Source organism: Pseudophryne corroboree, chromosome 9 (assembly GCF_028390025.1).
Source record: "Pseudophryne corroboree isolate aPseCor3 chromosome 9, aPseCor3.hap2, whole genome shotgun sequence".
NCBI classification, from domain to species: domain Eukaryota; kingdom Metazoa; phylum Chordata; class Amphibia; order Anura; family Myobatrachidae; genus Pseudophryne; species Pseudophryne corroboree.
This window is the reverse complement of record NC_086452.1, coordinates 471,291,009-471,317,702: the sequence shown is the minus strand read 5'-3', so window position 1 is coordinate 471,317,702 and position 26,694 is coordinate 471,291,009. Positions and strand designations below refer to the sequence as shown.

The 26,694-nt window shown below is 56.8% G+C and overlaps 1 protein-coding gene across 2 annotated transcripts in view; it reads left to right on the top strand.

Annotated features, from left to right (window-relative positions):
* The first annotated feature begins 1,238 nt into the window (after positions 1–1,238).
* The window catches only part of BAP1 (BRCA1 associated protein 1), a 152,134-nt gene continuing 126,678 nt past the window's right edge, over positions 1,239–26,694 (top strand). Inside the window, exons 1-6 of one of the 2 annotated variants that reach the window (XM_063941358.1) lie at positions 1,239–1,379; positions 5,786–5,815; positions 6,096–6,150; positions 6,247–6,379; positions 6,463–6,582; positions 13,764–13,825. In XM_063941358.1, coding sequence (XP_063797428.1) covers positions 1,343–1,379; positions 5,786–5,815; positions 6,096–6,150; positions 6,247–6,379; positions 6,463–6,582; positions 13,764–13,825 — 437 coding nt within the window. In that variant the 5' untranslated portion in view covers positions 1,239–1,342. The remainder of the gene's footprint in view (positions 1,380–5,785; positions 5,816–6,095; positions 6,151–6,246; positions 6,380–6,462; positions 6,583–13,763; positions 13,826–26,694) is intronic. The other variant, XM_063941357.1, reaches the window with a different exon arrangement.

Sequence of the window (26,694 nt, the reverse complement as noted above, 5' to 3'; positions counted from 1 at the left end):
CATTTCCTGTACCAGCAGCAGAGTGACTGTGTGTATAACGCTGGGCGGAGTCTGGAGTCAGAGTCATACACTCACATCATCTGCAGGGAGCTGCACCATTTCCTGTGCCAGCAGCAGAGTGACTGTGTGTATAACGCTGGGTGGAGTCAGAGTCATACACTCACATCATCTGCAGGGAGCTGCACCATTTCCTGTGCCAGTAGCAGAGTGACTGTGTGTATAATGCTGGGTGGAGTCAGAGTCATACACTCACATCATCTGCAGGGAGCTGCACCATTTCCTGTGCCAGCAGCAGAGTGACTGCGTGTATAACGCTGGGCGGAGTCAGAGTCATACACTCACATCATCTGCAGGGAGCTGCACCATTTCCTATGCCAGCAGCAGAGTGACTGTGTGTATAACGCTGGGCGGAGTCTGGAGTCATACACTCACATCATCTGCAGGGAGCTGCACCATTTCCTGTGCCAGCAGCAGAGTGACTGTGTGTATAACGCTGGGTGGAGCCTGGAGTCAGATCTTTGTCGGTGACCTCTTCCGTTTCTATACATGGATACAGCACAGAGAGCGTCAATGAGTAGTGACTACTTGCTGCGTCCAATGTGCACCTCAGGAGCGAGTATTCTGCGCAGATGGTTAATGGTGGGGACATTGCTAGGGAGAGACATGGGGCTGTCCCTGAGAATTCAGGTTATGGTGTAATGGTTAGCATTACTGCCTCACAGCACTGACGTCATGGGTTCCTTTCCCACCACGGCCGTAACTGTGTGGAGTTTGTATGTTCTCCTTGGCCTTGCGTGGGTTTCCTCTGGCCAAGTGGTTCATAGTCTATGTTTCTATGTAACTCCATAAGACTGTGTTCACTGTTGTTGCATTGGGCACCTAAGGGGAAGCAATGGCTGCATTGAATGACCCTAGGAAACTACGTAAAGTCTGTTCTCGCTTTCTTATTGACTGACAAGTTAGCCTCATCTATACAGTACTAGCACTGAGGCATTCCCCCTAAGTCTCTGTTTGCCCTGACTAAAAATGGCGTCTGTTATTATGATTGAAATCACGTGATGGCTGAAGACACGTAGCATTGGTAGAGAGAACATAGTGCGTCACACTGTTGTCCCTGCTTGCCTGCAGAGCCAGAGCGCAGCGGACATTTTCCTGGAGCACAGAACGCCCTACAAAAAATGCGTCTGGCCCAGAAAACATGGCTCCTGCAATGGAGACCAAGCTGGGCGCAGGCGGTAGGGGGGAGGACGGATCGCTGATCGCTGAGCGCCGCAGACTCTCTGTGTACCGGAAACGTCGCGCTGCTGTGACGTCAGGTGCCCGGAGGCATGGATGAGGCAACATGAATAAAGGCTGGTTAGAGCTGGAGAGCGACCCAGGTACTACTACCCCCATCATCCTCCCCCCTACCCAGCACAAGCTGCCCTATGGGGGGCATTCAGCCCCTCTCTGCTGCCAGTCTGGGGTTTGGGTGCCCCCCCCTGGGGCAGCAGATGCAGGGGGGCAGTTCTCTCTGATGTATACATAGGGGGCATGTGGTCATCTGTACATCTGTAGGCATGGGGGCAATATATAGGGGTGTGATAATAGATGGATTATGATATTTAGAACTGTGACCCATTCACTGCTGAGAGAACTACAAATCTCAGCATGCCCATGCTTGTACTTGTAGTTCCTCAGCAGCTGTCGTACGCCGGTGTCCTAGGCAAGGGTTAGATGGGTGGGTATAGCTGCAGTGTTATGTTATAATGGCCGGTCAGTGCACAGTATTAGTGCCAGGAGGCGGGCAGGGGGTGCATTGTGGGGGCAGCAGCGAGGAAAGCTGACAGGAGACGGAATTGCAGGTTATAGGTGTCGGTCATAACCGCAGTCACCCATATAGGAGGGTTCTTTTACTTCCTCCATAAATAGCAGGTAAAGTACCTCTTAAGCAGACATATATGTTATCTCCTTTTCAAAATCTCTCTGGAGAGCAGTCTAGTACGTGGAATACATGTAGCACGTTTTCTGTGTATGTCTCACTCTATTGTGATGCTGTAAGGTTCAGTGCGGTTCATTATTCAGTGCCGACCGCGCGCAGCCTGTCAGGTTCAGTGCGGTTCATCATTCAGTCCCAACCGTGCGCAGCCTGCCAGGTTCAGTGCGGTTTATCATTCAGTGCCAACCGTGCGCAGCCTGTCAGGTTCAGTGCGGTTCATCATTCAGTGCCAACCGTGCGCAGCCTGCTAGGTTCAGTGCGGTTCATCATTCAGTGACAACCGTGCGCAGCCTGCCAGGTTCAGTGCGGTTCATCATTCAGTGCCAACCGTGCGCAGCCTGCTAGGTTCAGTGCGGTTCATCATTCAGTGACAACCGTGCGCAGCCTGTCAGGTTCAGTGCGGTTCATTATTCAGTGCCGACCGCGCGCAGCCTGTCAGGTTCAGTGCGGTTCATCATTCAGTCCCAACCGTGCGCAGCCTGCCAGGTTCAGTGCGGTTTATCATTCAGTGCCAACCGTGCGCAGCCTGTCAGGTTCAGTGCGGTTCATCATTCAGTGCCAACCGTGCGCAGCCTGCTAGGTTCAGTGCGGTTCATCATTCAGTGACAACCGTGCGCAGCCTGCCAGGTTCAGTGCGGTTCATCATTCAGTGCCAACCGTGCGCAGCCTGCTAGGTTCAGTGCGGTTCATCATTCAGTGACAACCGTGCGCAGCCTGCCAGGTTCAGTGCGGTTCATCATTCAGTGCCAACCGTGCGCAGCCTGTCAGGTTCAGTGCGGTTCATCATTCAGTGCCAACCGTGCGCAGCCTGCCAGGTTCAGTGCGGTTCATCATTCAGTGCCAACCGTGCGCAGCCTGTCAGGTACAGTGCGGTTCATCATTCAGTGCCAACCGTGCGCAGCCTGTCAGGTTCAGTGCGGTTCATCATTCAGTCCCAACCGTGCGCAGCCTGTCAGGTTCAGTGCGGTTCATCATTCAGTGCCAACCGTGCGCAGCCTGCTAGGTTCAGTGCGGTTCATCATTCAGTGACAACCGTGCGCAGCCTGCCAGGTTCAGTGCGGTTCATCATTCAGTGCCAACCGTGCGCAGCCTGTCAGGTTCAGTGCGGTTCATCATTCAGTGCCAACCGTGCGCAGCCTGCCAGGTTCAGTGCGGTTCATCATTCAGTGCCAACCGTGCGCAGCCTGTCAGGTACAGTGCGGTTCATCATTCAGTCCCAACCGTGCGCAGCCTGCCAGGTTCAGTGCGGTTCATCATTCAGTGCCAACCGTGCGCAGCCTGTCAGGTACAGTGCGGTTCATCATTCAGTGCCAACCGTGCGCAGCCTGCCAGGTTCAGTGCGGTTCATCATTCAGTGGCAACCGTGCGCAGCCTGTCAGGTTCAGCGCGGTTCATCATTCAGCCCCAACCGTGCGCAGCCTGTCAGGTTCAGCGCGGTTCATCATTCAGCCCCAACCGTGCGCAGCCTGCCATGTTCAATGCGGTTCATCATTCAGTGCCAACCGTGCGCAGCCTGTCAGGTTCAGTGCGGTTCATCATTCAGTGCCAACCGTGCGCAGCCTGTCAGGTTCAGTGCGGTTCATCATTCAGTGCAAACCGTGCGCAGCCTGTCAGGTTCAGTGCGGTTCATCATTCAGTGCCAACCGTGCGCAGCCTGTCAGGTTCAGTTTGGTTCATCATTCAGTCCCAACCGTGCGCAGCCTGCCATGTTCAGTGCGGTTCATCATTCAGTCTCAACCGTGCGCAGCCTGTCAGGTTCAGTGCGGTTCATCATTCAGTGCCAACCGTGCGCAGCCTGTCAGGTTCAGTGCGGTTCATCATTCAGTGCCAACCGTGCGCAGCCTGTCAGGTTCAGTGCGGTTCATCATTCAGTGCCAACCGTGCGCAGCCTGTCGGGTTCAGTGCGGTTCATCATTCAGTGCCAACCGTGCGCAGCCAGTCAGGTTCAGTGCGGTTCATCATTCAGTGCCAACCGTGCGCAGCCTGCCAGGTTCAGTGCGGTTCATCATTCAGTGCCAACCGTGCGCAGCCTGCCAGGCTTGGCCAGAAGGATCTTCTCTTATTGTTTAGTTAAATGACAGAATTCCATGAGTGGGATTCCCGCCTCCAGCGCAGCATTCCCAGCAGCGAGTTGGTGAGGTTGACTCTCAACCAGGGCGCTGTCTGTGTAGAGTTTGTATGTCCTCTCCTTTTGGGGGGGGGTTTCCTCTGAGTGCTCCAGTTTTATCCCTTGCTTTGGTTATTTGGCAGCTGACTACACTGTACCTCATTGTGCGGGTGAATTTTAGGCTCTTGGTTCCAATGTGCCAGGGATTGATCTGACTCGCAGATCTGTACAGCGCGCCTTAACTTGGTGGCGCTATGCAGACGTTAACACTGATCTCTATTAATACGTCCTGGACAAATCACCCCGTCCCCCCTCATTTTGTTCTGCAGCCCATGCTATGTTTTTGTTGCCTTTTCTGAATGTTTCCTATGTTTTTTTTTTTTTTTGGGGGGGGGGGGGGGGGTTGGATATAGAGCTCCAAACCTGTACACATTGTCCTATATACAATGCCATGGGTTTGCTCATACAGAGGAATGTGATACAACTGCGTCTAGTATATTTCCCCCCCAACCCCCTGTGCTGGGCACAGTCAGTGATGGTGTACCCTCCTGATTGCTGGGTACAGGGGTTGTGACCTGTGTCAGAGGAGTGTGTAGTAGTGACTGTCGTAGAAGTATAAGCCCCTGACAGAGGGCAGGACTGTACACCGCTGTGTGAGGAACTGAGGTCTGTGACAATTAATATAGCTATGCCTCATTTCCCATGTCAAATATGTACTTTTTATACCCATATCCATATACATCCAATTCGTCTGTTTGTTCAGTCTCCGTAACATGTCCATTGCTGCTCACCCAATACTGTGTTTAAAACCCTTTAGATAATGTATTTATGTTAGACCTAGTTTCCTATTGTTATCATACACCACAGTGGACCCTCAGAGGGTGAGTCATATAAGGTACCATTGTCCATTTTTGTTTACTCCATATTGTCCAAAAGTGAGCTGAACAGACATGGTGGCTCTCTGGCTGATGTAATCACCTTGATTAGAATATGTATTGTATTCCAATGCTGTAAGATACTAAGACACAGAAGTCACACACACCCCAGCAATATGAAGCTTCTGGAGGTATAAGTAGAGCTACCCAGAGAGCTGGAGAGAGATTCTTTGATCCCAGGCTAAGAAGTAATGTTCTGCCAGGGATCTGCTTGGGGACCCATTATATTGGAGTTATCTGGGACTCTGTATTGCTAGAAGAGACTCTCTGCTCCCAGACTAAGAAGTAATGTTCTGCCAGGGATCTGCTTGGGGACCCATTATATTGGAGTTATCTGGGACTCTGTATTGCTAGAAGAGACTCTCTGCTCCCAGACTAAGAAGTAATGTTCTGCCAGGGATCTGCTTGGGGACCCATTATATTGGAGTTATCTGGGACTCTGTATTGCTAGAAGAGACTCTCTGCTCCCAGACTAAGAAGTAATGTTCTGTCAGGAGATTGTGGTGGGAATTGTCATGTGGAATTGGATTACAGAAGTGTGCTGAGCTGTGTTATAACCTATTCTGTCAATAAACCACGGTTGGTTTTTCATCTACCACCAAGCTTGAGTGATTTGGAACCCGATATCCTTGCACGCTGTTCTACGGCTATTGAGCCTCCACACGTAAATATATAGCACCTGCTCTGTCCCTACCTCCTTTACCTCAGCTGACGTGTTTCTGTGCCGATAACGCTCACCTGTGTTCCTCTCCCTCTTGTCCTTAGGGCTCTTCACTCTGCTGGTGGAAGATTTTGGTAAGTGAGCCATTGGAGCGAGCAGACATCGGGGTAGGTGATGTGGGAAATGTGGAAAGGACGGTGATTGTGCGATCTAGTGGGGGGTAAAAGGGAGACCTCATTAATTAGGAAGGTTCATCATACTAATTGCGGTTTTGGGGGTTACAGAGAAACTCTTTGTTAGAACTAACCGTTTATGAGAAACACAGCCGATAAAACCTCACATCCCAGGAAGACACGGTGACTGGAGAGGATGACTGGTGTATTGCCATTGACAAGTCTTTGTTTCCTCCCATAGGTGTTAAGGGGGTGCAGGTAGAAGAGATCTATGACCTGCAGAGCAAATGCCCGGGGTACGGTGCCCAGATTCCTATGGCTATATCAGTGCATTTCCTCTTATTGTATTAATCACCCTATTTATATTGCTTCTCCCTCTCCCCGATCCTCAGGCCAGTGTACGGCTTCATATTCCTGTTCAAATGGATCGAAGAACGGCGGTCGCGCAGGAAAGTCTCCACCCTACTGGATGACACGTCCGTCATTGAGGAGGAAGTGGTCAACAACATGTTCTTTGCGCACCAGGTGCGGTAACCACACTGAGAACGTTGGCGACTCATGTTCCGGGTGCTCAGCTCATCACTCATCTGTTTCATTCTCTGTCGCAGCTGATCCCTAATTCCTGCGCCACTCACGCCCTCCTCAGCGTCTTACTCAACTGCAGTGGGGTCCACCTGGGGCCGACGCTGAGCCGCATCAAGGATTTCACCAAGGGGTTCAGCCCAGAGGTAATAAAGGACCGTCCCAGATTTCACTGTAACCAGGACAAATGGATGTCTGGGTATTTGTGCTTCTATACAATCTCGTGTACTCTAGCGAGCGCAGAGGGCGGCCTGAACCACCTTACGTTACCTCTGTAGTTACTATGTGAAATGAGAAGCAATCTTACTCGAATGCAAATTATATTTACTCTGATCGGTCTGTGAATGAGCAGATATAAGCGTTAGATTATTGGTTACACGCGCCAGAACATTTAGCGGTTTGTCCCCTCCCTTAGTACATCAGGAATTTGGAGGTTATTTATGAAGCGCACCACATGACCCGGTGCCTAGAATGTCTGCCCATGGTGTGTCTATATAGGCGCCTTCTTTCCTCCATAACCTAGAAGTGATGGGAAAATCTGAAAAGGGGCTTGGTGCAAAAGTAAACGTATTGCGAGAAGTTCAACTTCCCATCACTTTACATTCATCCCTTTCATTACATGAAACGTTGTGTAAGTGCTTGTATGGGGCGTATGATGAGGGGTCCTAAGATCTCAGCTTCAGATTTAATTTGTATGGAAAATGGCTGGGGTCATTATAATCTGCACATACCAGGTGATGTCTTTGTTCCTATAAAAGGTTTCAGGGATTTACCAGAATCATTTGGAAGTTTCAGATGAATAACAGAGTCAGTCCTCTAGACAGTCACTCCATGCTCTCACATTACGGCCCCTCTCTGCTCCTCTAGGTATTCACTTCATGCTCTCACATTACGGCCCCTCTCTGCTCCACTAAGTGGTCACTCCATGGTCTCACATGCCGTCCCCTCTCTGCTCCTCTAGACAGTCACTCCATGGTCTCACAAGCCGGCCCCTCTCTGCTCCACTAGACAGTCACTCCATGGTCTTACATACCGTCCCTCTCTGCTCCTCTAGACAGTCACCCCATGGTCTCACAAGCCGGCCCCTCCCCGCTCCTCTAGACAGTTACTCCATGGTTTCACAAGCGGGCCCCTCTCTGCTCCTCTAGACAGTCACTCCATGGTCTCACATGCCGTCCCCTCTCTGCTCCACTAAATAGTCATTCCATGGTCTCACATGCCGGCCCTCTCTGCTCCACTAAGTGGTCATTCCATGGTCCCACAAGCCGGCCCCTCTCTGCTCCACTAAGTGGTCACTCCATGGTCTCACATGCCGGCCCCTCTCTGCTCCACTAAGTGGTCACTCCATGGTCTCACATGCCGGCCCCTCTCTGCTCCTCTAGGTATTCACTCCATGGTCTCACAAGCCGGCCACTTTCTGCTCCTCTAGGTGGTTACTCCATGGTCTCACAAGCCAGACCCCCTCTGCTCCTCTAGACAGTCACTCCATGGTCCCACATGCTGGCCCCTCTCTGCTCCACTAAGTGGTCACTCCATGGTCCCACATGCTGGCTCCTCTCTGCTCCTCTTGGCAGTCACTCCATGGTTCCAGATGCTGGCTCCTCTCTGCTCCTCTAGGCGGTCACCCCATGGTCTCGCATGCCGGCCCCTCTCTGCTCCACTAAGTGGTCACTCCATGGTCTCGCATGCCGGCCCCTCTCTGCTCCACTAAGTGGTCACTCCATGGTCCCACATGCCGCCCCTCTCTGCTCCACTAAGTGGTCACTCCATGGTCCCATATGCCGGCCCTCTCTGCTCCTCTAGGTGGTTACTCCACGGTCTCACATGCCAGCCCTCTCTGCTCCTCTAGGTGGTTACTCCATGGTCTCACATGCCGGCCCCTCTCTGCTCCTCTAGGTATTCACTCCATGGTCTCACATGCCGGCCCCTCTCTGCTCCTCTAGACAGTCACCCCATGGTCTCACAAGCCGGCCCCTCTCTGCTCCTCTAGACAGTCACTCCATGGTCTCACAAGCGGGCCCCTCTCTGCTCCTCTAGACAGTCACTCCATGGTCTTACATGCCGTCCCTCTCTGCTCCTCTAGACAGTCACCCCATGGTCTCACAAGCCGGCCCCTCTAGACAGTTACTCCATGGTCTCACAAGCCGGCCCCTCTCTGCTCCTCTAGACAGTTACTCCATGGTCTCACAAGCCGGCCCCTCTCTGCTCCTCTAGACAGTCACCCCACGGTCTCACAAGCCGGCCCCTCTCTGCTCCTCTAGACAGTCACCCCATGGTCTCACAAGCCGGCCCCTCTCTGCTCCTCTAGACAGTTACTCCATGGTCTCACAAGCGGGCCCCTCTCTGCTCCTCTAGGCAGTCACTCCATGGTCTCACATGCCGTCCCTCTCTGCTCCACTAAGTGGTCACTCCATGGTCTCACATACCGTCCCTCTCTGCTCCTCTAGGTATTTACTCCATGGTCTCACATGCCGGCCCCTCTCTGCTCCTCTAGGTATTCACTCCATGGTCTCACATGCCGGCCCTCTCTGCTCCACTAAGTGGTCATTCCATGGTCCCACATGCCGGCCACTCTCTGCTCCACTAAGTGGTCACTCCATGGTCCCACATGCTGGCTCCTCTCTGCTCCTCTAGGCAGTCACTCCATGGTCCCAGATACTGGCTCCTCTCTGCTCCTCTAGGTGGTCACCCCATGGTCTCACATGCCGCCCCTCTCTGCTCCACTAAGTGGTCACTCCATGGTCTCACATGCCAGCCCCCTCTGCTCCTCTAGGTGGTTACTCCATGGTCTCACATGCCGGCCCCTCTCTGCTCCTCTAGGTATTCACTCCGTGGTCTCACATGCCGGCCCCTCTCTGCTCCTCTAGACAGTGACTCCATGGTCTCACAAGCCGGCCCCTCTCTGCTCTTCTAGACAGTCACTCCATGGTCTCACAAGCCGGCCCCTCTCTGCTCCTCTAGACAGTCACTCCATGGTCTTACATGCCGTCCCTCTCTGCTCCTCTAGACAGTCACCCCATGGTCTCACAAGCCGGCCCCTCTCTGCTCCTCTAGACAGTTACTCCATGGTCTCATAAGCGGGCCCCTCTCTGCTCCTCTAGACAGTCACTCCATGGTCTCACATGCCGGCCCTCTCTGCTCCTTTAGACAGTCACTCCATGGTCTCACATGCCGGCCCTCTCTGCTCCACTAAGTCGTCACTCCATGGTCTCACATACCGTCCCTCTCTGCTCCTCTAGGTATTCACTCCATGGTCTCACATGCCGACCCTCTCTGCTCCACTAAGTAGTCACTCCATGGTCTCACAAGCCGGCCCCTCTCTGCTCCTCTAGACAGTCACTCCATGGTCTCACAAGCCGTCCCCTCTCTGCTCCACTAAGTGGTCACTCCATGGTCTCACATGCCGGCCCCTCTCTGCTCCACTAAGTGGTCACTCCATGGTCTCACATTCCGTCCCTCTCTGCTCCTCTAGGTATTCACTCCATGGTCTCACATGCCGTCCCCTCTCTGCTCCTCTAGGTATTCACTCCATGGTCCCACATGCCGGCCCTCTCTGCTCCACTAAGTAGTCACTCCATGGTCTCACATGCCGGCCCCTCTCTGCTCCACTAAGTGGTCACTCCATGGTCTCACATTCCGTCCCTCTCTGCTCCTCTAGGTATTCACTCCATGGTCTCACATGCCGTCCCCTCTCTGCTCCTCTAGGTATTCACTCCATGGTACCACATGCCGTCCCCTCTCTGCTCCACTAAGTGGTCACTCCATGGTCTCACAAGCCGGCCCCTCTCTGCTCCACTAAGTGGTCACTCCATGGACCCACATGCCGGCACCTCTCTGCTCCTCTCGGCAGTCACTCCATGGACCCACATGCCGGCCCCTCTCTGCTCCTCTAGACAGTCACCCCATGGTCTCACATGCCGTCCCCTCTCTGCTCCTCTAGACAGTCACCCCATGGTCTCACATGCCGACCCCTCTCTGCTCCTCTCGGCAGTCAGACCCACATGCCGGCCCCTCTCTGCTCCTCTAGACAGTCACCCCATGGTCTCACATGCCGGCCCCTCTCTGCTCCTCTAGACAGTCACCCCATGGTCTCACATGCCGGCCCCTCTCTGCTCCTCTAGGCAGTCACCCCATGGTCTCACATGCCGGCCCCCTCTGCTCCTCTAGGCAGTCACCCCATGGTCTCACATGCCGGCCCCCTCTGCTCCTCTAGGCAGTCACCCCATGGTCTCACATGCCGGCCCCTCTCTGCTCTTCTAGGCAGTCACCCCATGGTCTCGCATGCCGGCCCCCTCTGCTCCTCTAGACAGTCACCCCATGGTCTCACATGCCGGCCCCCTCTGCTCCTCTAGGCAGTCACCCCATGGTCTCACATGCCGGCCCCTCTCTGCTCGTCTAGGCAGTCACCCCATGGTCTCGCATGCCGGCCCCCTCTGCTCCTCTAGACAGTCACCCCATGGTCTCACATGCCGGCCGCTCTCTGCTCCTCTAGGCAGTCACCCCATGGTCTCACATGCCGGCCCCTCTCTGCTCTTCTAGGCAGTCACCCCATGGTCTCGCATGCCGACCCCTCTCTGCTCCTCTCGGCAGTCAGACCCACATGCCGGCCCCTCTCTGCTCCTCTAGGCAGTCACCCCATGGTCTCACATGCCGGCCCCTCTCTGCTCCTCTCGGCAGTCACCCCATGGTCTCACATTCCGGCCCCTCTCTGCTCCTCTAGGCAGTCACCCCATGGTCTCACATGCCGGCCCCTCTCTGCTCTTCTAGGCAGTCACCCCATGGTCTCGCATGCCGACCCCTCTCTGCTCCTCTCGGCAGTCAGACCCACATGCCGGCCCCTCTCTGCTCCTCTAGGCAGTCACCCCATGGTCTCACAAGCGGGCCCCTCTCTGCTCCTCTAGGCAGTCACCCCATGGTCTCACAAGCGGGCCCCTCTCTGCTCCTCTAGGCAGTCACCCCATGGTCTCACAAGCGGGCCCCTCTCTGCTCCTCTAGGCAGTCACCCCATGGTCTCACATGCCGGCCCCTCTCTGCTCCTCTAGACAGTCACCCCATGGTCTCACAAGCGGGCCCCTCTCTGCTCCTCTAGGCAGTTACCCCATGGTCTCACATGCCGGCCCCTCTCTGCTCTTCTAGGCAGTCACCCCATGGTCTCGCATGCCGGCCCCTCTCTGCTCCTCTAGACAGTCACCCCATGGTCTCACACGCCGGCCCCCTCTGCTCCTCTAGGCAGTCACCTCATGGTCCCCTCTCTGCTCCTCTAGACGGTCACCCCATGGTCTCACATGCCGGCCCCTCTCTGCTCCTCTAGACAGTCACCCCATGGTCTCACATTCCGGCCCCTCTCTGCTCCTCTAGGCAGTCACTCCATGGTCTCACATGCCGGCCCCTCTCTGCTCCTCTAGACAGTCACCCCATGGTCTCACATGCCGGCCCCTCTCTGCTCCTCTAGGCAGTCACCCCATGGTCTCACATGCCGGCCCCTCTCTGCTCTTCTAGGCAGTCACCCCATGGTCTCGCATGCCGACCCCTCTCTGCTCCTCTCGGCAGTCAGACCCACATGCCGGCCCCTCTCTGCTCCTCTAGACAGTCACCCCATGGTCTCACATGCCGGCCCCTCTCTGCTCCTCTAGACAGTCACCCCATGGTCTCACATGCCGACCCCTCTCTGCTCCTCTCGGCAGTCACTCCATGGTCTCACATGCCGGCCCCTCTCTGCTCCTCTAGACAGTCACCCCATGGTCTCACATGCCGGCCCCTCTCTGCTCTTCTAGGCAGTCACCCCATGGTCTCGCATGCCGACCCCTCTCTGCTCCTCTCGGCAGTCAGACCCACATGCCGGCCCCTCTCTGCTCCTCTAGACAGTCACTCCATGGTCTCACATGCCGGCCCCTCTCTGCTCCTCTAGGCAGTCACCCCATGGTCTCACATGCCGGCCCCTCTCTGCTCCTCTAGACAGTCACCCCATGGTCTCACATTCCAGCCCCTCTCTGCTCCTCTAGGCAGTCACCCCATGGTCTCACATGCCGGCCCCTCTCTGCTCCTCTAGACAGTCACCCCATGGTCTCACATTCCAGCCCCTCTCTGCTCCTCTAGACAGTCACCCCATGGTCTCACATGCCGGCCCCTCTCTGCTCCTCTAGACAGTCACCCCATGGTCTCACAAGCCGGCCCCTCTCTGCTCCTCTAGACAGTCACCCCATGGTCTCACATGCCGGCCCCTCTCTGCTCCTCTAGGCAGTCACCCCATGGTCTCACATGCCGGCCCCTCTCTGCTCCTCTAGACAGTCACCCCATGGTCTCACATGCCGGCCCCTCTCTGCTCCTCTAGACAGTCACCCCATGGTCTCACATGCCGGCCCCTCTCTGCTCCTCTAGACAGTCACCCCATGGTCTCACATGCCGGCCCCTCTCTGCTCCTCTAGGCAGTCACCCCATGGTCTCACATGCCGGCCCCTCTCTGCTCCTCTAGACAGTCACCCCATGGTCTCACATGCCGGCCCCTCTCTGCTCCTCTAGGCAGTCACCCCATGGTCTCACATGCCGGCCCCTCTCTGCTCCTCTAGGCAGTCACCCCATGGTCTCACATGCCGGCCCCTCTCTGCTCCTCTAGGCAGTCACCCCATGGTCTCACATGCCGGCCCCTCTCTGCTCCTCTAGGCAGTCACCCCATGGTCTCACATGCCGGCCCCTCTCTGCTCCTCTAGGCAGTCACCCCATGGTCTCACATGCCGGCCCCCTCTCTGCTCCTTTCTGGTCACACTGCAACCCAGCTCTTCTGACCAAAGGGCCTTGGGCAGTGTCTATCCCTCTGCACCCAAACATTAAATATGGGTCTAGTTTCCATCCTCACGTAGGTTCTGTTTAGTGGGCAAGAGGGGAGAGTGATCTGGGATACAGAGCCCTTTCCCAGGTGCAGAAGTACACAGGCGACCTCCCCTGGATCACGGAGCTGCTGCCGGACCACTGGCTGATAGCAGCTGAGCTTCCTCCTCTGAGCAGCAGCAGTGAGAGGAGACTGAACGCTGGGAGCCAGGAATAGGAGAAGCTGCCAGTTTTCTGGTTCCTGCTGGAGATCAGTGGAGAAGAGGAACTGGAACTTGTATTGGTCTCTGGTCCGGTTGCAGGTCCGTGATCCAATAGGAGTGCGCAGGATTCCGCCAGCTGAGCTCAGTGTCTGGGCCTTACCCAGCAGGTGAGGTGTGGGCAGGTCTGATGGAACCGCTGCCTCCCTTCCCTCTGCATCCATCGGCCCGGCCCTGCTGGGAAGAACTACAGGTGCCAGCTCATATATACATCTGAGTCAGTGTTCTCTCTTCTCTCTCAGAGTAAAGGTTATGCCATCGGGAACGCTCCAGAACTGGCAAAGGCTCACAACAGCCATGCAAGGTAAGAGACCGAGCACGTACAGTGTATCTCATGCCTGACAACTCACGCTCAGAAACATATATATGTGCTTACATTCTGCATTCATACTGACTGGTAACAGCCTCTGGTTTATAACTATAAACCATCAGCACTAGATGTCTCCTGGTGCCCCCTCCATTGTGCCAGGCAGTACTAGCTGTCTCCTGGTGCCCCCTCCATTGTGCCAGGCAGAACTAGCTGTCTCCTGGTGCCCCGTCCATTGTGCCAGGCAGTACTAGCTGTCTCCTGGTGCCCCCTCCATTGTGCCAGGCAGAACTAGCTATCTCCTGGTGCCCCCTCCATTGTGCCAGGCAGTACTAGCTGTCTCCTGGTGCCCCCTCCATTGTGCCAGGCAGAACTAGCTGTCTCCTGGTGCCCCCTCCATTGTGCCAGGCAGAACTAGCTGTCTCCTGGTGCCCCCTCCATTGTGCCAGGTAGTACTAGCTGTCTCCTGGTGCCCCCTCCATTGTGCCAGGCAGAACTAGCTGTCTCCTGGTGCCCCCTCCATTGTGCCAGGTAGTACTAGCTGTCTCCTGGTGCCCCCTCCATTGTGCCAGGCAGTACTAGCTGTCTCCTGGTGCCCTGTCCATTGTGCCAGGCAGTACTAGCTGTCTCCTGGTGCCCCCTCCATTGTGCCAGGCAGTACTAGCTGTCTCCTGATGCCCCGTCCATTGTGCCAGGCAGTACTAGCTGTCTCCTGGTGCCCCATCCATTGTGCCAGGCAGTACTAGCTGTCTCCTGGTGCCCCCTCCATTGTGCCAGGCAGTACTAGCTGTCTCCTGGTGCCCCCTCCATTGTGCCAGGCAGTACTAGCTGTCTCCTGATGCCCCGTCCATTGTGCCAGGCAGTACTAGCTGTCTCCTGATGCCCCGTCCATTGTGCCAGGCAGTACTAGCTGTCTCCTGGTGCGCCCTCCATTGTGCCAGGCAGTACTAGCTGTCTCCTGGTGCCCCCTCCATTGTGCCAGGCAGTACTAGCTGTCTCCTGGTTCCCCCTCCATTGTGCCAGGCAGTACTAGCTGTCTCCTGATGCCCCGTCCATTGTGCCAGGCAGTACTAGCTGTCTCCTGGTGCCCCGTCCATTGTGCCAGGCAGTACTAGCTGTCTCCTGGTGCCCCGTCCATTGTGCCAGGCAGTACTAGCTGTCTCCTGGTGCCCCGTCCATTGTGCCAGGCAGTACTAGCTGTCTCCTGGTGCCCCGTCCATTGTGCCAGGCAGTACTAGCTGTCTCCCGGTGCCCCGTCCATTGTGCCAGGCAGTAATAGCTGTCTCCCGGTGCCCCCTCCATTGTGCCAGGCAGTACTAGCTGTCTCCCGATGTCCCCTCCATTGTGCCAGGCAGTACTAGCTGCAGGGCCGTCTTTTCGTATGGGCTCAATGGGCTCTTGCCCAAGGGCCCCAGGAGTATAAGGGCCCTAGGCTGATAGCTGAGAGGCCCCTCTTTCCAGGGGTACCAGATTTTTGAAAATCGGCCCTGTGGAACCAGAGACTTCGGACTTCAAAGCAGTGGTCCCCATCCAAGCCTGTTAATTACTCTTCCCAGCCAGATATCTCGGGCTCTGTATGACTTAGAGTTTTTCTGAGGGTACATTTCAAAATCTGGGACTCTCCACTTTCGGTGGATACTGGCAGCTTGTCTCTACTATGCCCAGAACCAGAGATATCAGCCTTCCAGCAGCTGGTCCCTGCTCCAGCTCCACATGCCTAATATGCAGTTTTATATATTTGTTGGTGGATTGCTCTGGCTCCTGAACTCTGATCCCCAAGTCCCCAGTATCTCCTGACAGGTGGGACTCTCTAGTTTTTTTTTATCCCATTCAAAGCTAAGGAACTTGAGATATCTGCAGTCAAGTAAGCTGCTCTCTCACCAGAAAATGATGAAAATTAAGCCCACTCCACTATCTACCCCTCCCTTATGTATTAAACACCCCCTACCACCCTGGAAGTCATGTACCGGGGCCCCTTCATTCAGCCCAATGCCTCCTTCTACAGTTTAGTGTTCTCCATCCCGCCCCATCTGTTCAGTAAAGGAGTAATTAGCATAAATTACTGCTCCAGGTCCTACATGCTGTGCGGAAGATAGAACAGCCCCTACCAACGCTGATAGCACCCCTCACCCCTACCGCTGGAGGATGAGTGGGGGCCCCAGTGTATTGCTGTGCCCAGGGGCCCACACTGCTGTTAAGACGGCCCTGACTAGCTGTCTCCCGATGTCCCCTCCATTGTGCCAGGCAGTACTAGCTGTCTCATGGTGCCTCGTCCATTGTGCCAGGCAGTACTAGCTGTCTCCTGGTGCACGTCCATTGTGCCAGGCAGTACTAGCTGTCTCCTGCTGCCTCGTCCGTTGTGCCAGGCAGAACTAGCTGTCTCCTAGTGCCCCCTCCATTGTGCCAGGCAGTATTAGCTGTCTCCTGGTGCCCCGTCCATTGTGCCAGGCAGTACTAGCTGTATCCTTCTGCCCCGTCCATTGTGCCAGGCAGTACTAGCTGTATCCTTCTGCCCCGTCCATTGTGCCAGGCAGTACTAGCTGTCGCCTTCTGCCCCGTCCATTGTGCCAGGCAGTACTAGCTGTCTCCTGCTGCCCCGTCCATTGTGCCAGGCAGTACTAGCTGTCTCCTGGTGCCCCGTCCATTGTGCCAGGCAGTACTAGCTGACTCCTGGTGCCCCGTCCATTGTGCCAGGCAGTACTAGCTGTCTCCTGGTGCCCCGTCCATTGTGCCAGGCAGTACTAGCTGTCTCCTGGTGCCCTGTCCATTGTGCCAGGCAGTACTAGCTGTCTCCTGGTGCCCTCTCCATTGTGCCAGGCAGTACTAGCTGTCTCCTGGTGCCCCGTCCATTGTGCCAGGCAGTACTAGCTGTTTTCTGGTGCCCTGTCCATTGTGCCAGGCAGCACTAGCTGTCTCCTGGTGCACCGTCCATTGTACCAGGCAGTACTAGCTGACTCCTGGTGCCCCGTCCATTGTGCCAGGCAGTACTAGCTGTCTCCTGGTGCCCCGTCCATTGTGCCAGGCAGTACTAGCTGTCTTCTGGTGCCCTGTCCATTGTGCCAGGCAGTACTAGCTGTCTCTTGGTGCCCCGTCCATTGTGCCAGGCAGTACTAGCTGTCTCCTGGTGCCCTGTCCATTGTGCCAGGCAGTACTAGCTGTCTCTTGGTGCCCCGTCCATTGTGCCAGGCAGTACTAGCTGTCTCCTGGTGCCCCGTCCATTGTGCCAGGCAGTACTAGCTGTTTTCTGGTGCCCTGTCCATTGTGCCAGGCAGCACTAGCTGTCTCCTGGTGCACCGTCCATTGTGCCAGGCAGTACTAGCTGACTCCTGGTGCCCCGTCCATTGTGCCAGGCAGTACTAGCTGTCTCCTGGTGCCCCGTCCATTGTGCCAGGCAGTACTAGCTGTCTCCTGGTGCCCTGTCCATTGTGCCAGGCAGTACTAGCTGTCTCTTGGTGCCCCGTCCATTGTGCCAGGCAGTACTAGCTGTCTCCTGGTGCCCCCTCCATTGTGCCAGGCAGTAGTAGCTGTCTCCTGATGCCCCCTCCATTTTGCCAGGCAGTACTAGCTGTCTCCTGGTGCTCCCTCCATTGTGCCAGGCAGTACTAGCTGTCTTCTGGTGCCCCCTCCATTGTGCCAGGCAGTACTAGCTGTCTCCTGGTGCCCCATCAATTGTGCCAGGCAGTACTAGCTGTCTCCTGGTGCCCCCTCCATTGTGCCAGGCAGTACTAGCTGTCTCCTGGTGCCCCCTCCATTGTGCCAGGCAGTACTAGCTGTCTCCTGGTGCCCCCTCCATTGTGCCAGGCAGTACTAGCTATCTCCTGGTGCCCCCTCCATTGTGCCAGGCAGTACTAGCTGTCTCCTGGTGCCCCCTCCATTGTGCCAGGCAGTACTAGCTGTCTCCTGGTGCCCCCTCCATTGTGTCAGGCAGTACTAGCTGTCTCCTGGTGCCCCCTCCATTGTGCCAGGCAGTACTAGTTGTCTCCTGGTGCCCCCTCCATTGTGCCAGGCAGTACTAGCTGTCTCCTGGTGCCCCCTCCATTGTGCCAGGCAGTACTAGCTGTCTCCTGGTGCCCCCGTCCATTATGCCAGGCAGTACTAGCTGTCTCCTGGTGCCCCGTCCATTGTGCCAGGCAGTACTAGCTGTCTCCCGATGTCCCCTCCATTGTGCCAGGCAGTACTAGCTGTCTCCCGATGTCCCCTCCATTGTGCCAGGCAGTACTAGCTGTCTCCCGATGTCCCCTCCATTGTGCCAGGCAGTACTAGCGGTCTCCCGATGTCCCCTCCATTGTGCCAGGCAGTACTAGCTGTCTCCCGATGTCCCCTCCATTGTGCCAGGCAGTACTAGCTGTTTCCCGATGTCCCCTCCATTGTGCCAGGCAGTACTAGCGGTCTCCTGGTGCCCCGTCCATTGTGCCGGGCAGTACTAGCTGTCTCCTGGTGCACGTCCATTGTGCCAGGCAGTACTAGCTGTCTCTCGATGTCCCCTCCATTGTGCCAGGCAGTACTAGCTGTCTCCCGATGTCCCCTCCATTGTGTCAGGCAGTACTAGCTGTCTCCCGATGTCCCCTCCATTGTGCCAGGCAGTACTAGCTGTCTCCTGGTGCCCTCACCATTTTGCCAGGCAGTACTAGCTGTCTCCTGGTGCCCCCTCCATTTTGCCAGGCAGTACTAGCTGTCTCCTGGTGCCCCCTCCATTGTGCCAGGCAGCACTAGCTATCTTCTGGTGCCCCGTCCATTGTGCCAGGCAGTACTAGCTGTCTCCTGGTGCCCCGTCCATTGTGCCAGGCAGTACTAGCTGTCTCCTGGTGCCCCGTCCATTGTGCCAGGCAGCACTAGCTATCTCCTGGTGCCCCGACCATTGTACCAGGCAGTACTAGCTGTCTCCTGATGCCCCGTCCATTGTGCCACGCAATACTAGCTGTCTCCTGGTGCCCCGTCCATTGTGCCAGGCAGTACTAGCTGTCTCCTGGTGCCCCCTCCATTGTGCCAGGCAGTACTAGCTGTCTCCTGGTGCCCCCTCCATTGTGCCAGGCAGTACTAGCTATGTCCTGGTGCCCCCTCCATTGTGCCAGGCAGTACTAGCTGTCTCCTGGTGCCCCCTCCATTGTGCCAGGCAGTTCTAGCTGTCTCCTGGTGCCCCCTCCATTGTGCCAGGCAGTACTAGCTGTCTCCTGGTGCCCCCTCCATTGTGCCAGGCAGTACTAGCTGTCTCCTGGTGCCCCGTCCATTGTGCCAGGCAGTACTAGCTGTCTCCTGGTGCCCCGTCCATTGTTCCAGGCAGTACTAGCTGTCTCCTGGTGCCCCGTCCATTGTGCCAGGCAGTACTAGCTGTCTCCTGGTGCCCCCTCCATTGTGCCAGGCAGTACTAGCTATCTCCTGGTGCCCCGTTCATTGTGCCAGGCAGTACTAGCTGTCTCCTGGTGCCCCGTCCATTGTGCCAGGCAGTACTAGCTGTCTCCTGGTGCCCCGTCCATTGTGCCAGGCAGCACTAGCTATTTCCTGGTGCCCCGACCATTGTGCCAGGCAGTACTAGCTGTCTCCTGATGCCCCGTCCATTGTGCCACGCAATACTAGCTGTCTCCTGGTGCCCCGTCCATTGTGCCAGGCAGTACTAGCTGTCTCCTGGTGCCCCGTCCATTGTGCCAGGCAGTACTAGCTGTCTCCCGATGTCCCCTCTATTGTGCCAGGCAGTACTAGCTGTCTGCTGGTGCTCCGTCCATTGTGCCAGGCAGTACTAGTTGTCTCCTGGTGCCCTCTCCATTGTGCCAGGCAGTACTAGCTGTCTCCTGGTGCCCTCTCCATTTTGCCAGGCAGTACTAGCTGTCTCCTGGTGCCCCGTCCATTGTGCCAGGCAGTACTAGCTGTCTCCTGGTGCCCCGTCCATTGTTCCAGGCAGTACTAGCTGTCTCCTGGTGCCCCCTCCATTGTGCCAGGCAGTATTAGCTGTATCCTTGTGCCCCCTCCATTGTGCCAGGCAGTATTAGCTGTCTCCTTGTGCCCCCTCCATTGTGCCAGGCAGTACTAGCTGTCTTCTGGTGCCCCGTCCATTGTGCCAGGCAGTACTAGCTGTCTCCTGGTGCCCTGTCCATTGTGCCAGGCAGCACTAGCTATCTTCTGGTGCCCCGACCATTGTGCCAGGCAGTACTAGCTGTTTCCTGGTGCCCCGTCCATTGTGCCAGGCAGTACTAGCTGTTTCCTGGTGCCCCGTCCATTGTGCCAGGCAGTACTAGCTGTTTCCTGGTGCCCCGTCCATTGTGCCAGGCAATACTAGCTGTCTCCTGGTGCCCCGTCCATTGTGCCAGGCAGTGCTAGCTGTCTCCTGGTGCCCCGTCCATTGTGCCAGGCAGTACTACCTGTCTCCCGATGTCCCCTCCATTGTGCCAGGCAGTACTAGCTGTCTCCCGATGTCCCCTCCATTGTGCCAGGCAGTACTAGCTGTCTCCCGATGTCCCCTCCATTGTGCCAGGCAGTACTAGCTGTCTCCCGATGTCCCCTCCATTGTGCCAGGCAGTACTAGCGGTCTCCTGGTGCCCCGTCCATTGTGCCAGGCAGTACTAGTTGTCTCCTGGTGCCCTGTCCATTGTGCCAGGCAGTACTAGCTGTCTCCTGGTGCCCTGTCCATTGTGCCAGGCAGTACTAGCTGTCTCCTGGTGCACGTCCATTGTGCCAGGCAGTACTAGCTGTCTCCTGGTGCACGTCCATTGTGCCAGGCAGTACTAGCTGTCTCCTGGTGCCCCGTCCATTGTGCCAGGCAGTACTAGCTGTCTCCTGGTGCCCCGTCCATTGTGCCAGGCAGTACTAGCTGTCTCCTGGTGCCCTGTCCATTGTGCCAGGCAGTACTAGTTGTCTCCTGGTGCCCCATCCATTGTGCCAGGCAGTACTAGCTGTCTCCTGGTGCCCCATCCATTGTGCCAGGCAGTACTAGCTGTCTCCTGGTGCCCCCTCCATTGTGCCAGGCAGTACTAGCTGTCTCCTGGTGCCCCCTCCATTGTGCCAGGCAGTACTAGCTGTCTCCTGGTGCCCCCTCCATTGTGCCAGGCAGTACTAGCTGTCTCCTGGTGCCCCCTCTATTGTGCCAGGCAGTACTAGCTGTTTCCTGGTGCCCCCTCCATTGTGCCAGGCAGTACTAGCTGTCTCCTGGTGCCCCCTCCATTGTGCCAGGCAGTACTAGCTGTCTCCTGGTGCCCCCCTCCATTGTGCCAGACAGTACTAGCTGTCTCCTGGTGCCCCCTCCATTGTGCCAGGCAGTACTAGCTGTCTCCTGGTGCCCCCTCCATTGTGCCAGGCAGTACTAGCTGTCTCCTGGTGCCCCCTCCATTGTGCCAGGCAGTACTAGCTGTCTCCTGGTGCCCCCTCCATTGTGCCAGGCAGTACTAGCTGTCTCCTGGTGCCCCCTCCAGTGCCAGGCAGTAGTAGCTGTCTCCTGGTGCCCCATCCATTGTGCCAGGCAGCACTAGCTATCTCCTGGTGCCCCGAACATTGTGCCAGGCAGTACTAGCTGTCTCCTGATGCCCCGTCCATTGTGCCAGGCAGTACTAGCTGTCTCCTGGTGCCCCCTCCATTGTGCCAGGCAGTACTAGCTGTCTCCTGGTGCCCCCTCCATTGTGCCAGGCAGTACTAGCTGTCTCCCGATGTCCCCTCCATTGTGCCAGGCAGTACTAGCTGTCTCCTGGTGCCCCGTCCATTGTGCCAGGCAGTACTAGCTGTCTCCTGGTGCCCCCTCCATTGTGCCAGGCAGTACTAGCTGTCTCCCGGTGCCCCCTCCATTGTGCCAGGCAGTACTAGCTGTCTCCCGATGTCCCCTCCATTGTGCCAGGCAATACTAGCTGTCTCCCGATGTCCCCTCCATTGTGCCAGGCAGTACTAGCTGTCTCCCGATGTCCCCTCCATTGTGCCAGGCAGTACTAGCTGTCTCCTGGTGCCCCGTCCATTGTGCCAGGCAGTACTAGCTGTCTCCTGGTGCCCCCTCCATTGTTCCAGGCAGTGCTAGCTGTCTCCTGGTGCCCTCTCCATTTTGCCAGGCAGTACTAGCTGTCTCCTGGTGCCCCCTCCATTTTGCCAGGCAGTACTAGCTGTCGCCTGGTGCCCCCTCTATTGTGCCAGGCAGTACTAGCTGTTTCCTGGTGCCCCCTCCATTGTGCCAGGCAGTACTAGCTGTCTCCTGGTGCCCCCTCCATTGTGCCAGGCAGTACTAGCTGTCTCCTGGTGCCCCCTCCATTGTGCCAGACAGTACTAGCTGTCTCCTGGTGCCCCCTCCATTGTGCCAGGCAGTACTAGCTGTCTCCTGGTGCCCCCTCCATTGTGCCAGGCAGTACTAGCTGTCTCCCGATGTCCCCTCCATTGTGCCAGGCAGTACTAGCTATCTTCTGGTGCCCCGTCCATTGTGCCAGGCAGCACTAGCTGTCTCCTGGTGCCCCGTCCATTGTGCCAGGCAGTACTAGCTGTCTCCTGGTGCCCCATCCATTGTTCCAGGCAGTACTAGCTGTCTCCTGGTGCCCCCTCCATTGTGCCAGGCAGTACTAGCTGTCTCCTGGTGCCCCCTCCATTGTGCCAGGCAGTACTAGCTATCTCCTGGTGCCCCGTCCATTGTGCCAGGCAGTACTAGCTGTCTCCTGGTGCCCCGTCCATTGTGCCAGGCAGTACTAGCTGTCTCCTGGTGCCCCGTCCATTTTGCCAGGCAGTACTAGCTGTCTCCTGGTGCCCCGTCCATTGTGCCAGGCAGCACAAGCTATCTCCTGGTGCCCCGACCATTGTGCCAGGCAGTACTAGCTGTCTCCTGATGCCCCGTCCATTGTGCCAGGCAATACTAGCTGTCTCCTGGTGCCCCGTCCATTGTGCCAGGCAGTACTAGCTGTGTCCTGGTGCCCCGTCCATTGTGCCAGGCAGTACTAGCTGTCTCCTGGTGCCCCGTCCATTGTGCCAGACAGTACTAGCTGTCTCCTGGTGCCCCCTCCATTGTGCCAGGCAGTACTAGCTGTCTCCTGGTGCCCCCTCCATTGTGCCAGGCAGTACTAGCTGTCTCCTGGTGCCCCCTCCATTGTGCCAGGCAGTACTAGCTGTCTCCTGGTGCCCCCTCCATTGTGCCAGGCAGTACTAGCTGTCTCCTGGTGCCCCCTCCATTGTGCCAGGCAGTACTAGCTGTCTCCTGGTGCCCCCTCCAGTGCCAGGCAGTAGTAGCTGTCTCCTGGTGCCCCGTCCATTGTGCCAGGCAGCACTAGCTATCTCCTGGTGCCCCGAACATTGTGCCAGGCAGTACTAGCTGTCTCCTGATGCCCCGTCCATTGTGCCAGGCAGTACTAGCTGTCTCCTGGTGCCCCCTCCATTGTGCCAGGCAGTACTAGCTGTCTCCTGGTGCCCCCTCCATTGTGCCAGGCAGTACTAGCTGTCTCCCGATGTCCCCTCCATTGTGCCAGGCAGTACTAGCTGTCTCCTGGTGCCCCGTCCATTGTGCCAGGCAGTACTAGCTGTCTCCTGGTGCCCCCTCCATTGTGCCAGGCAGTACTAGCTGTCTCCCGGTGCCCCCTCCATTGTGCCAGGCAGTACTAGCTGTCTCCCGATGTCCCCTCCATTGTGCCAGGCAGTACTAGCTGTCTCCCGATGTCCCCTCCATTGTGCCAGGCAGTACTAGCTGTCTCCCGATGTCCCCTCCATTGTGCCAGGCAGTACTAGCTGTCTCCTGGTGCCCCGTCCATTGTGCCAGGCAGTACTAGCTGTCTCCTGGTGCCCCCTCCATTGTGCCAGGCAGTGCTAGCTGTCTCCTGGTGCCCTCTCCATTTTGCCAGGCAGTACTAGCTGTCTCCTGGTGCCCCCTCCATTTTGCCAGGCAGTACTAGCTGTCGCCTGGTGCCCCCTCCATTGTGCCAGGCAGCACTAGCTATCTTCTGGTGCCCCGTCCATTGTGCCAGGCAGCACTAGCTGTCTCCTGGTGCCCCGTCCATTGTGCCAGGCAGTACTAGCTGTCTCCTGGTGCCCCATCCATTGTTCCAGGCAGTACTAGCTGTCTCCTGGTGCCCCCTCCATTGTGCCAGGCAGTACTAGCTGTCTCCTGGTGCCCCCTCCATTGTGCCAGGCAGTACTAGCTATCTCCTGGTGCCCCGTCCATTGTGCCAGGCAGTACTAGCTGTCTCCTGGTGCCCCGTCCATTGTGCCAGGCAGTACTAGCTGTCTCCTGGTGCCCCGTCCATTGTGCCAGGCAGTACTAGCTGTCTCCTGGTGCCCCGTCCATTGTGCCAGGCAGCACAAGCTATCTCCTGGTGCCCCGACCATTGTGCCAGGCAGTACTAGCTGTCTCCTGATGCCCCGTCCATTGTGCCAGGCAATACTAGCTGTCTCCTGGTGCCCCGTCCATTGTGCCAGGCAGTACTAGCTGTGTCCTGGTGCCCCGTCCATTGTGCCAGGTAGTACTAGCTGTCTCCTGGTGCCCCGTCCATTGTGCCAGGCAGTACTAGCTGTCTCCTGGTGCCCCGTCCATTGTGCCAGGCAGTACTAGCTGTCTCCTGGTGCCCCCTCCATTGTGCCAGGCAGTACTAGCTGTCTCCCGATGTCCCCTCTATTGTGCCAGGCAGTACTAGCTGTCTGCTGGTGCTCCGTCCATTGTGCCAGGCAGTACTAGTTGTCTCCTGGTGCCCTCTCCATTGTGCCAGGCAGTACTAGCTGTCTCCTGGTGCCCTCTCCATTTAGCCAGGTAGTATTAGCTGTCTCCTGGTGCCACCTCTATTTTGCCAGGCAGTACTAGCTGTCTCCTGGTGCTCCCTCCATTGTGCCAGGCAGCACTAGCTATCTTCTGGTGCCCCGTCCATTGTGCCAGGCAGTACTAGCTGTCTCCTGGTGCCCCGTCCATTGTGCCAGGCAGTACTAGCTGTCTCCTGGTGCTCCCTCCATTGTGCCAGGCAGCACTAGCTATCTTCTGGTGCCCCGTCCATTGTGCCAGGCAGTACTAGCTGTCTCCTGGTGCCCCGTCCATTGTGCCAGGCAGTACTAGCTGTCTCCTGGTGCCCCGTCCATTGTTCCAGGCAGTACTAGCTGTCTCCTGGTGCCCCCTCCATTGTGCCAGGCAGTATTAGCTGTCTCCTGGTGCCCCCTCCATTGTGCCAGGCAGTACTAGCTGTCTTCTGGTGCCCCGTCCATTGTGCCAGGCAGTACTAGCTGTCTCCTGGTGCCCCGTCCATTGTGCCAGGCAGTACTAGCTGTCTCCTGGTGCCCCGTCCATTATGCCAGGCAGTACTAGCTGTCTCCTGGTGCCCCGTCCATTGTGCCAGGCAGTACTAGCTGTCTCCCGATGTCCCCTCCATTGTGCCAGGCAGTACTAGCTGTCTCCCGATGTCCCCTCCATTGTGCCAGGCAGTACTAGCTGTCTCCCGATGTCCCCTCCATTGTGCCAGGCAGTGCTAGCTGTCTCCCGATGTCCCCTCCATTGTGCCAGGCAGTACTAGCTGTCTCCCGATGCCCCTCCATTGTGCCAGGCAGTACTAGCTGTCTCCCGATGCCCCTCCATTGTGCCAGGCAGTACTAGCTGTCTCCCGATGTCCCCTCCATTGTGCCAGGCAGTACTAGAAGTCTTCTGGTGCCCCGTCCATTGTGCCAGGCAGTACTAGCTGTCTCCTGGTGCCCCGTCCATTGTGCCAGGCAGTACTAGCTGTCTCCTGGTGCCCTGTCCATTGTGCCAGGCAGCACTAGCTATCTTCTGGTGCCCCGACCATTGTGCCAGGCAGTACTAGCTGTCTCCTGGTGCCCCGACCATTGTGCCAGGCAGTACTAGCTGTCTCCTGGTGCCCCGTCCATTGTGCCAGGCAATACTAGCTGTCTCCTGGTGCCCCGTCCATTATGCCAGGCAGTACTAGCTGTCTCCTGGTGCCCCGTCCATTGTGCCAGGCAGTACTAGCTGTCTCCCGATGTCCCCTCCATTGTGCCAGGCAGTACTAGCTGTCTCCCGATGTCCCCTCCATTGTGCCAGGCAGTACTAGCTGTCTCCCGATGTCCCCTCCATTGTGCCAGGCAGTACTAGCTGTCTCCCGATGTCCCCTCCATTGTGCCAGGCAGTACTAGCTGTCTCCCGATGTCCCCTCCATTGTGCCAGGCAGTACTAGTGGTCTCCTGGTGCCCCGTCCATTGTGACAGGAAGTACTAGCTGTCTCCTGGTGCCCCGTCCATTGTGCCAGGCAGTACTAGCTGTCTCCTGGTGCCCCGTCCATTGTGCCAGGCAGTACTAGCTGTCTCCTGGTGCCCCGTCCGTTATGCCAGGCAGTACTAGCTGTCTCCTGGTGCCCCCTCCATTGTGTCAGGCAGTACTAGCTGTCTCCTGATGCCCCCTCCATTGTACCAGGCAGTACTAGCTGTCTCCTGGTGCACGTCCATTGTGCCAGGCAGTACTAGCTGTCTCCCGATGTCCCCTCCATTGTGCCAGACAGTATTAGCTGTCTCCTGGTGCCCCGTCCATTGTTCCAGGCAGTACTAGCTGTATCCTTCTGCCCCGTCCATTGTGCCAGGCAGTACTAGCTGTATCCTTCTGACCCGTCCATTGTGCCAGGCAGTACTAGCTGTCTCCTGGTGCACTGTCCATTGTGCCAGGCAGTACTAGCTATCTCCGGGTGCCCCGTCCATTGTGCCAGGCAGTACTAGCTGTCTCCTGGTGCCCTGTCCATTGTGCCAGGCAGTACTAACTGTTTCCTGGTGCCCTGTCCATTGTGCCAGGCAGTACTAGCTGTTTCCTGGTGCCCTGTCCATTGTGCCAGGCAGCACTAGCTATCTCCTGGTGCCCCGTCCGTTGTGCCAGGCATGACTAGCTGTCTCCTGGTGCCCCGTCCATTGTGCCAGGCAGTACTAGCTGTCTCCTGGTGCCCCGTCCATTGTGCCAGGCAGTACTAGCT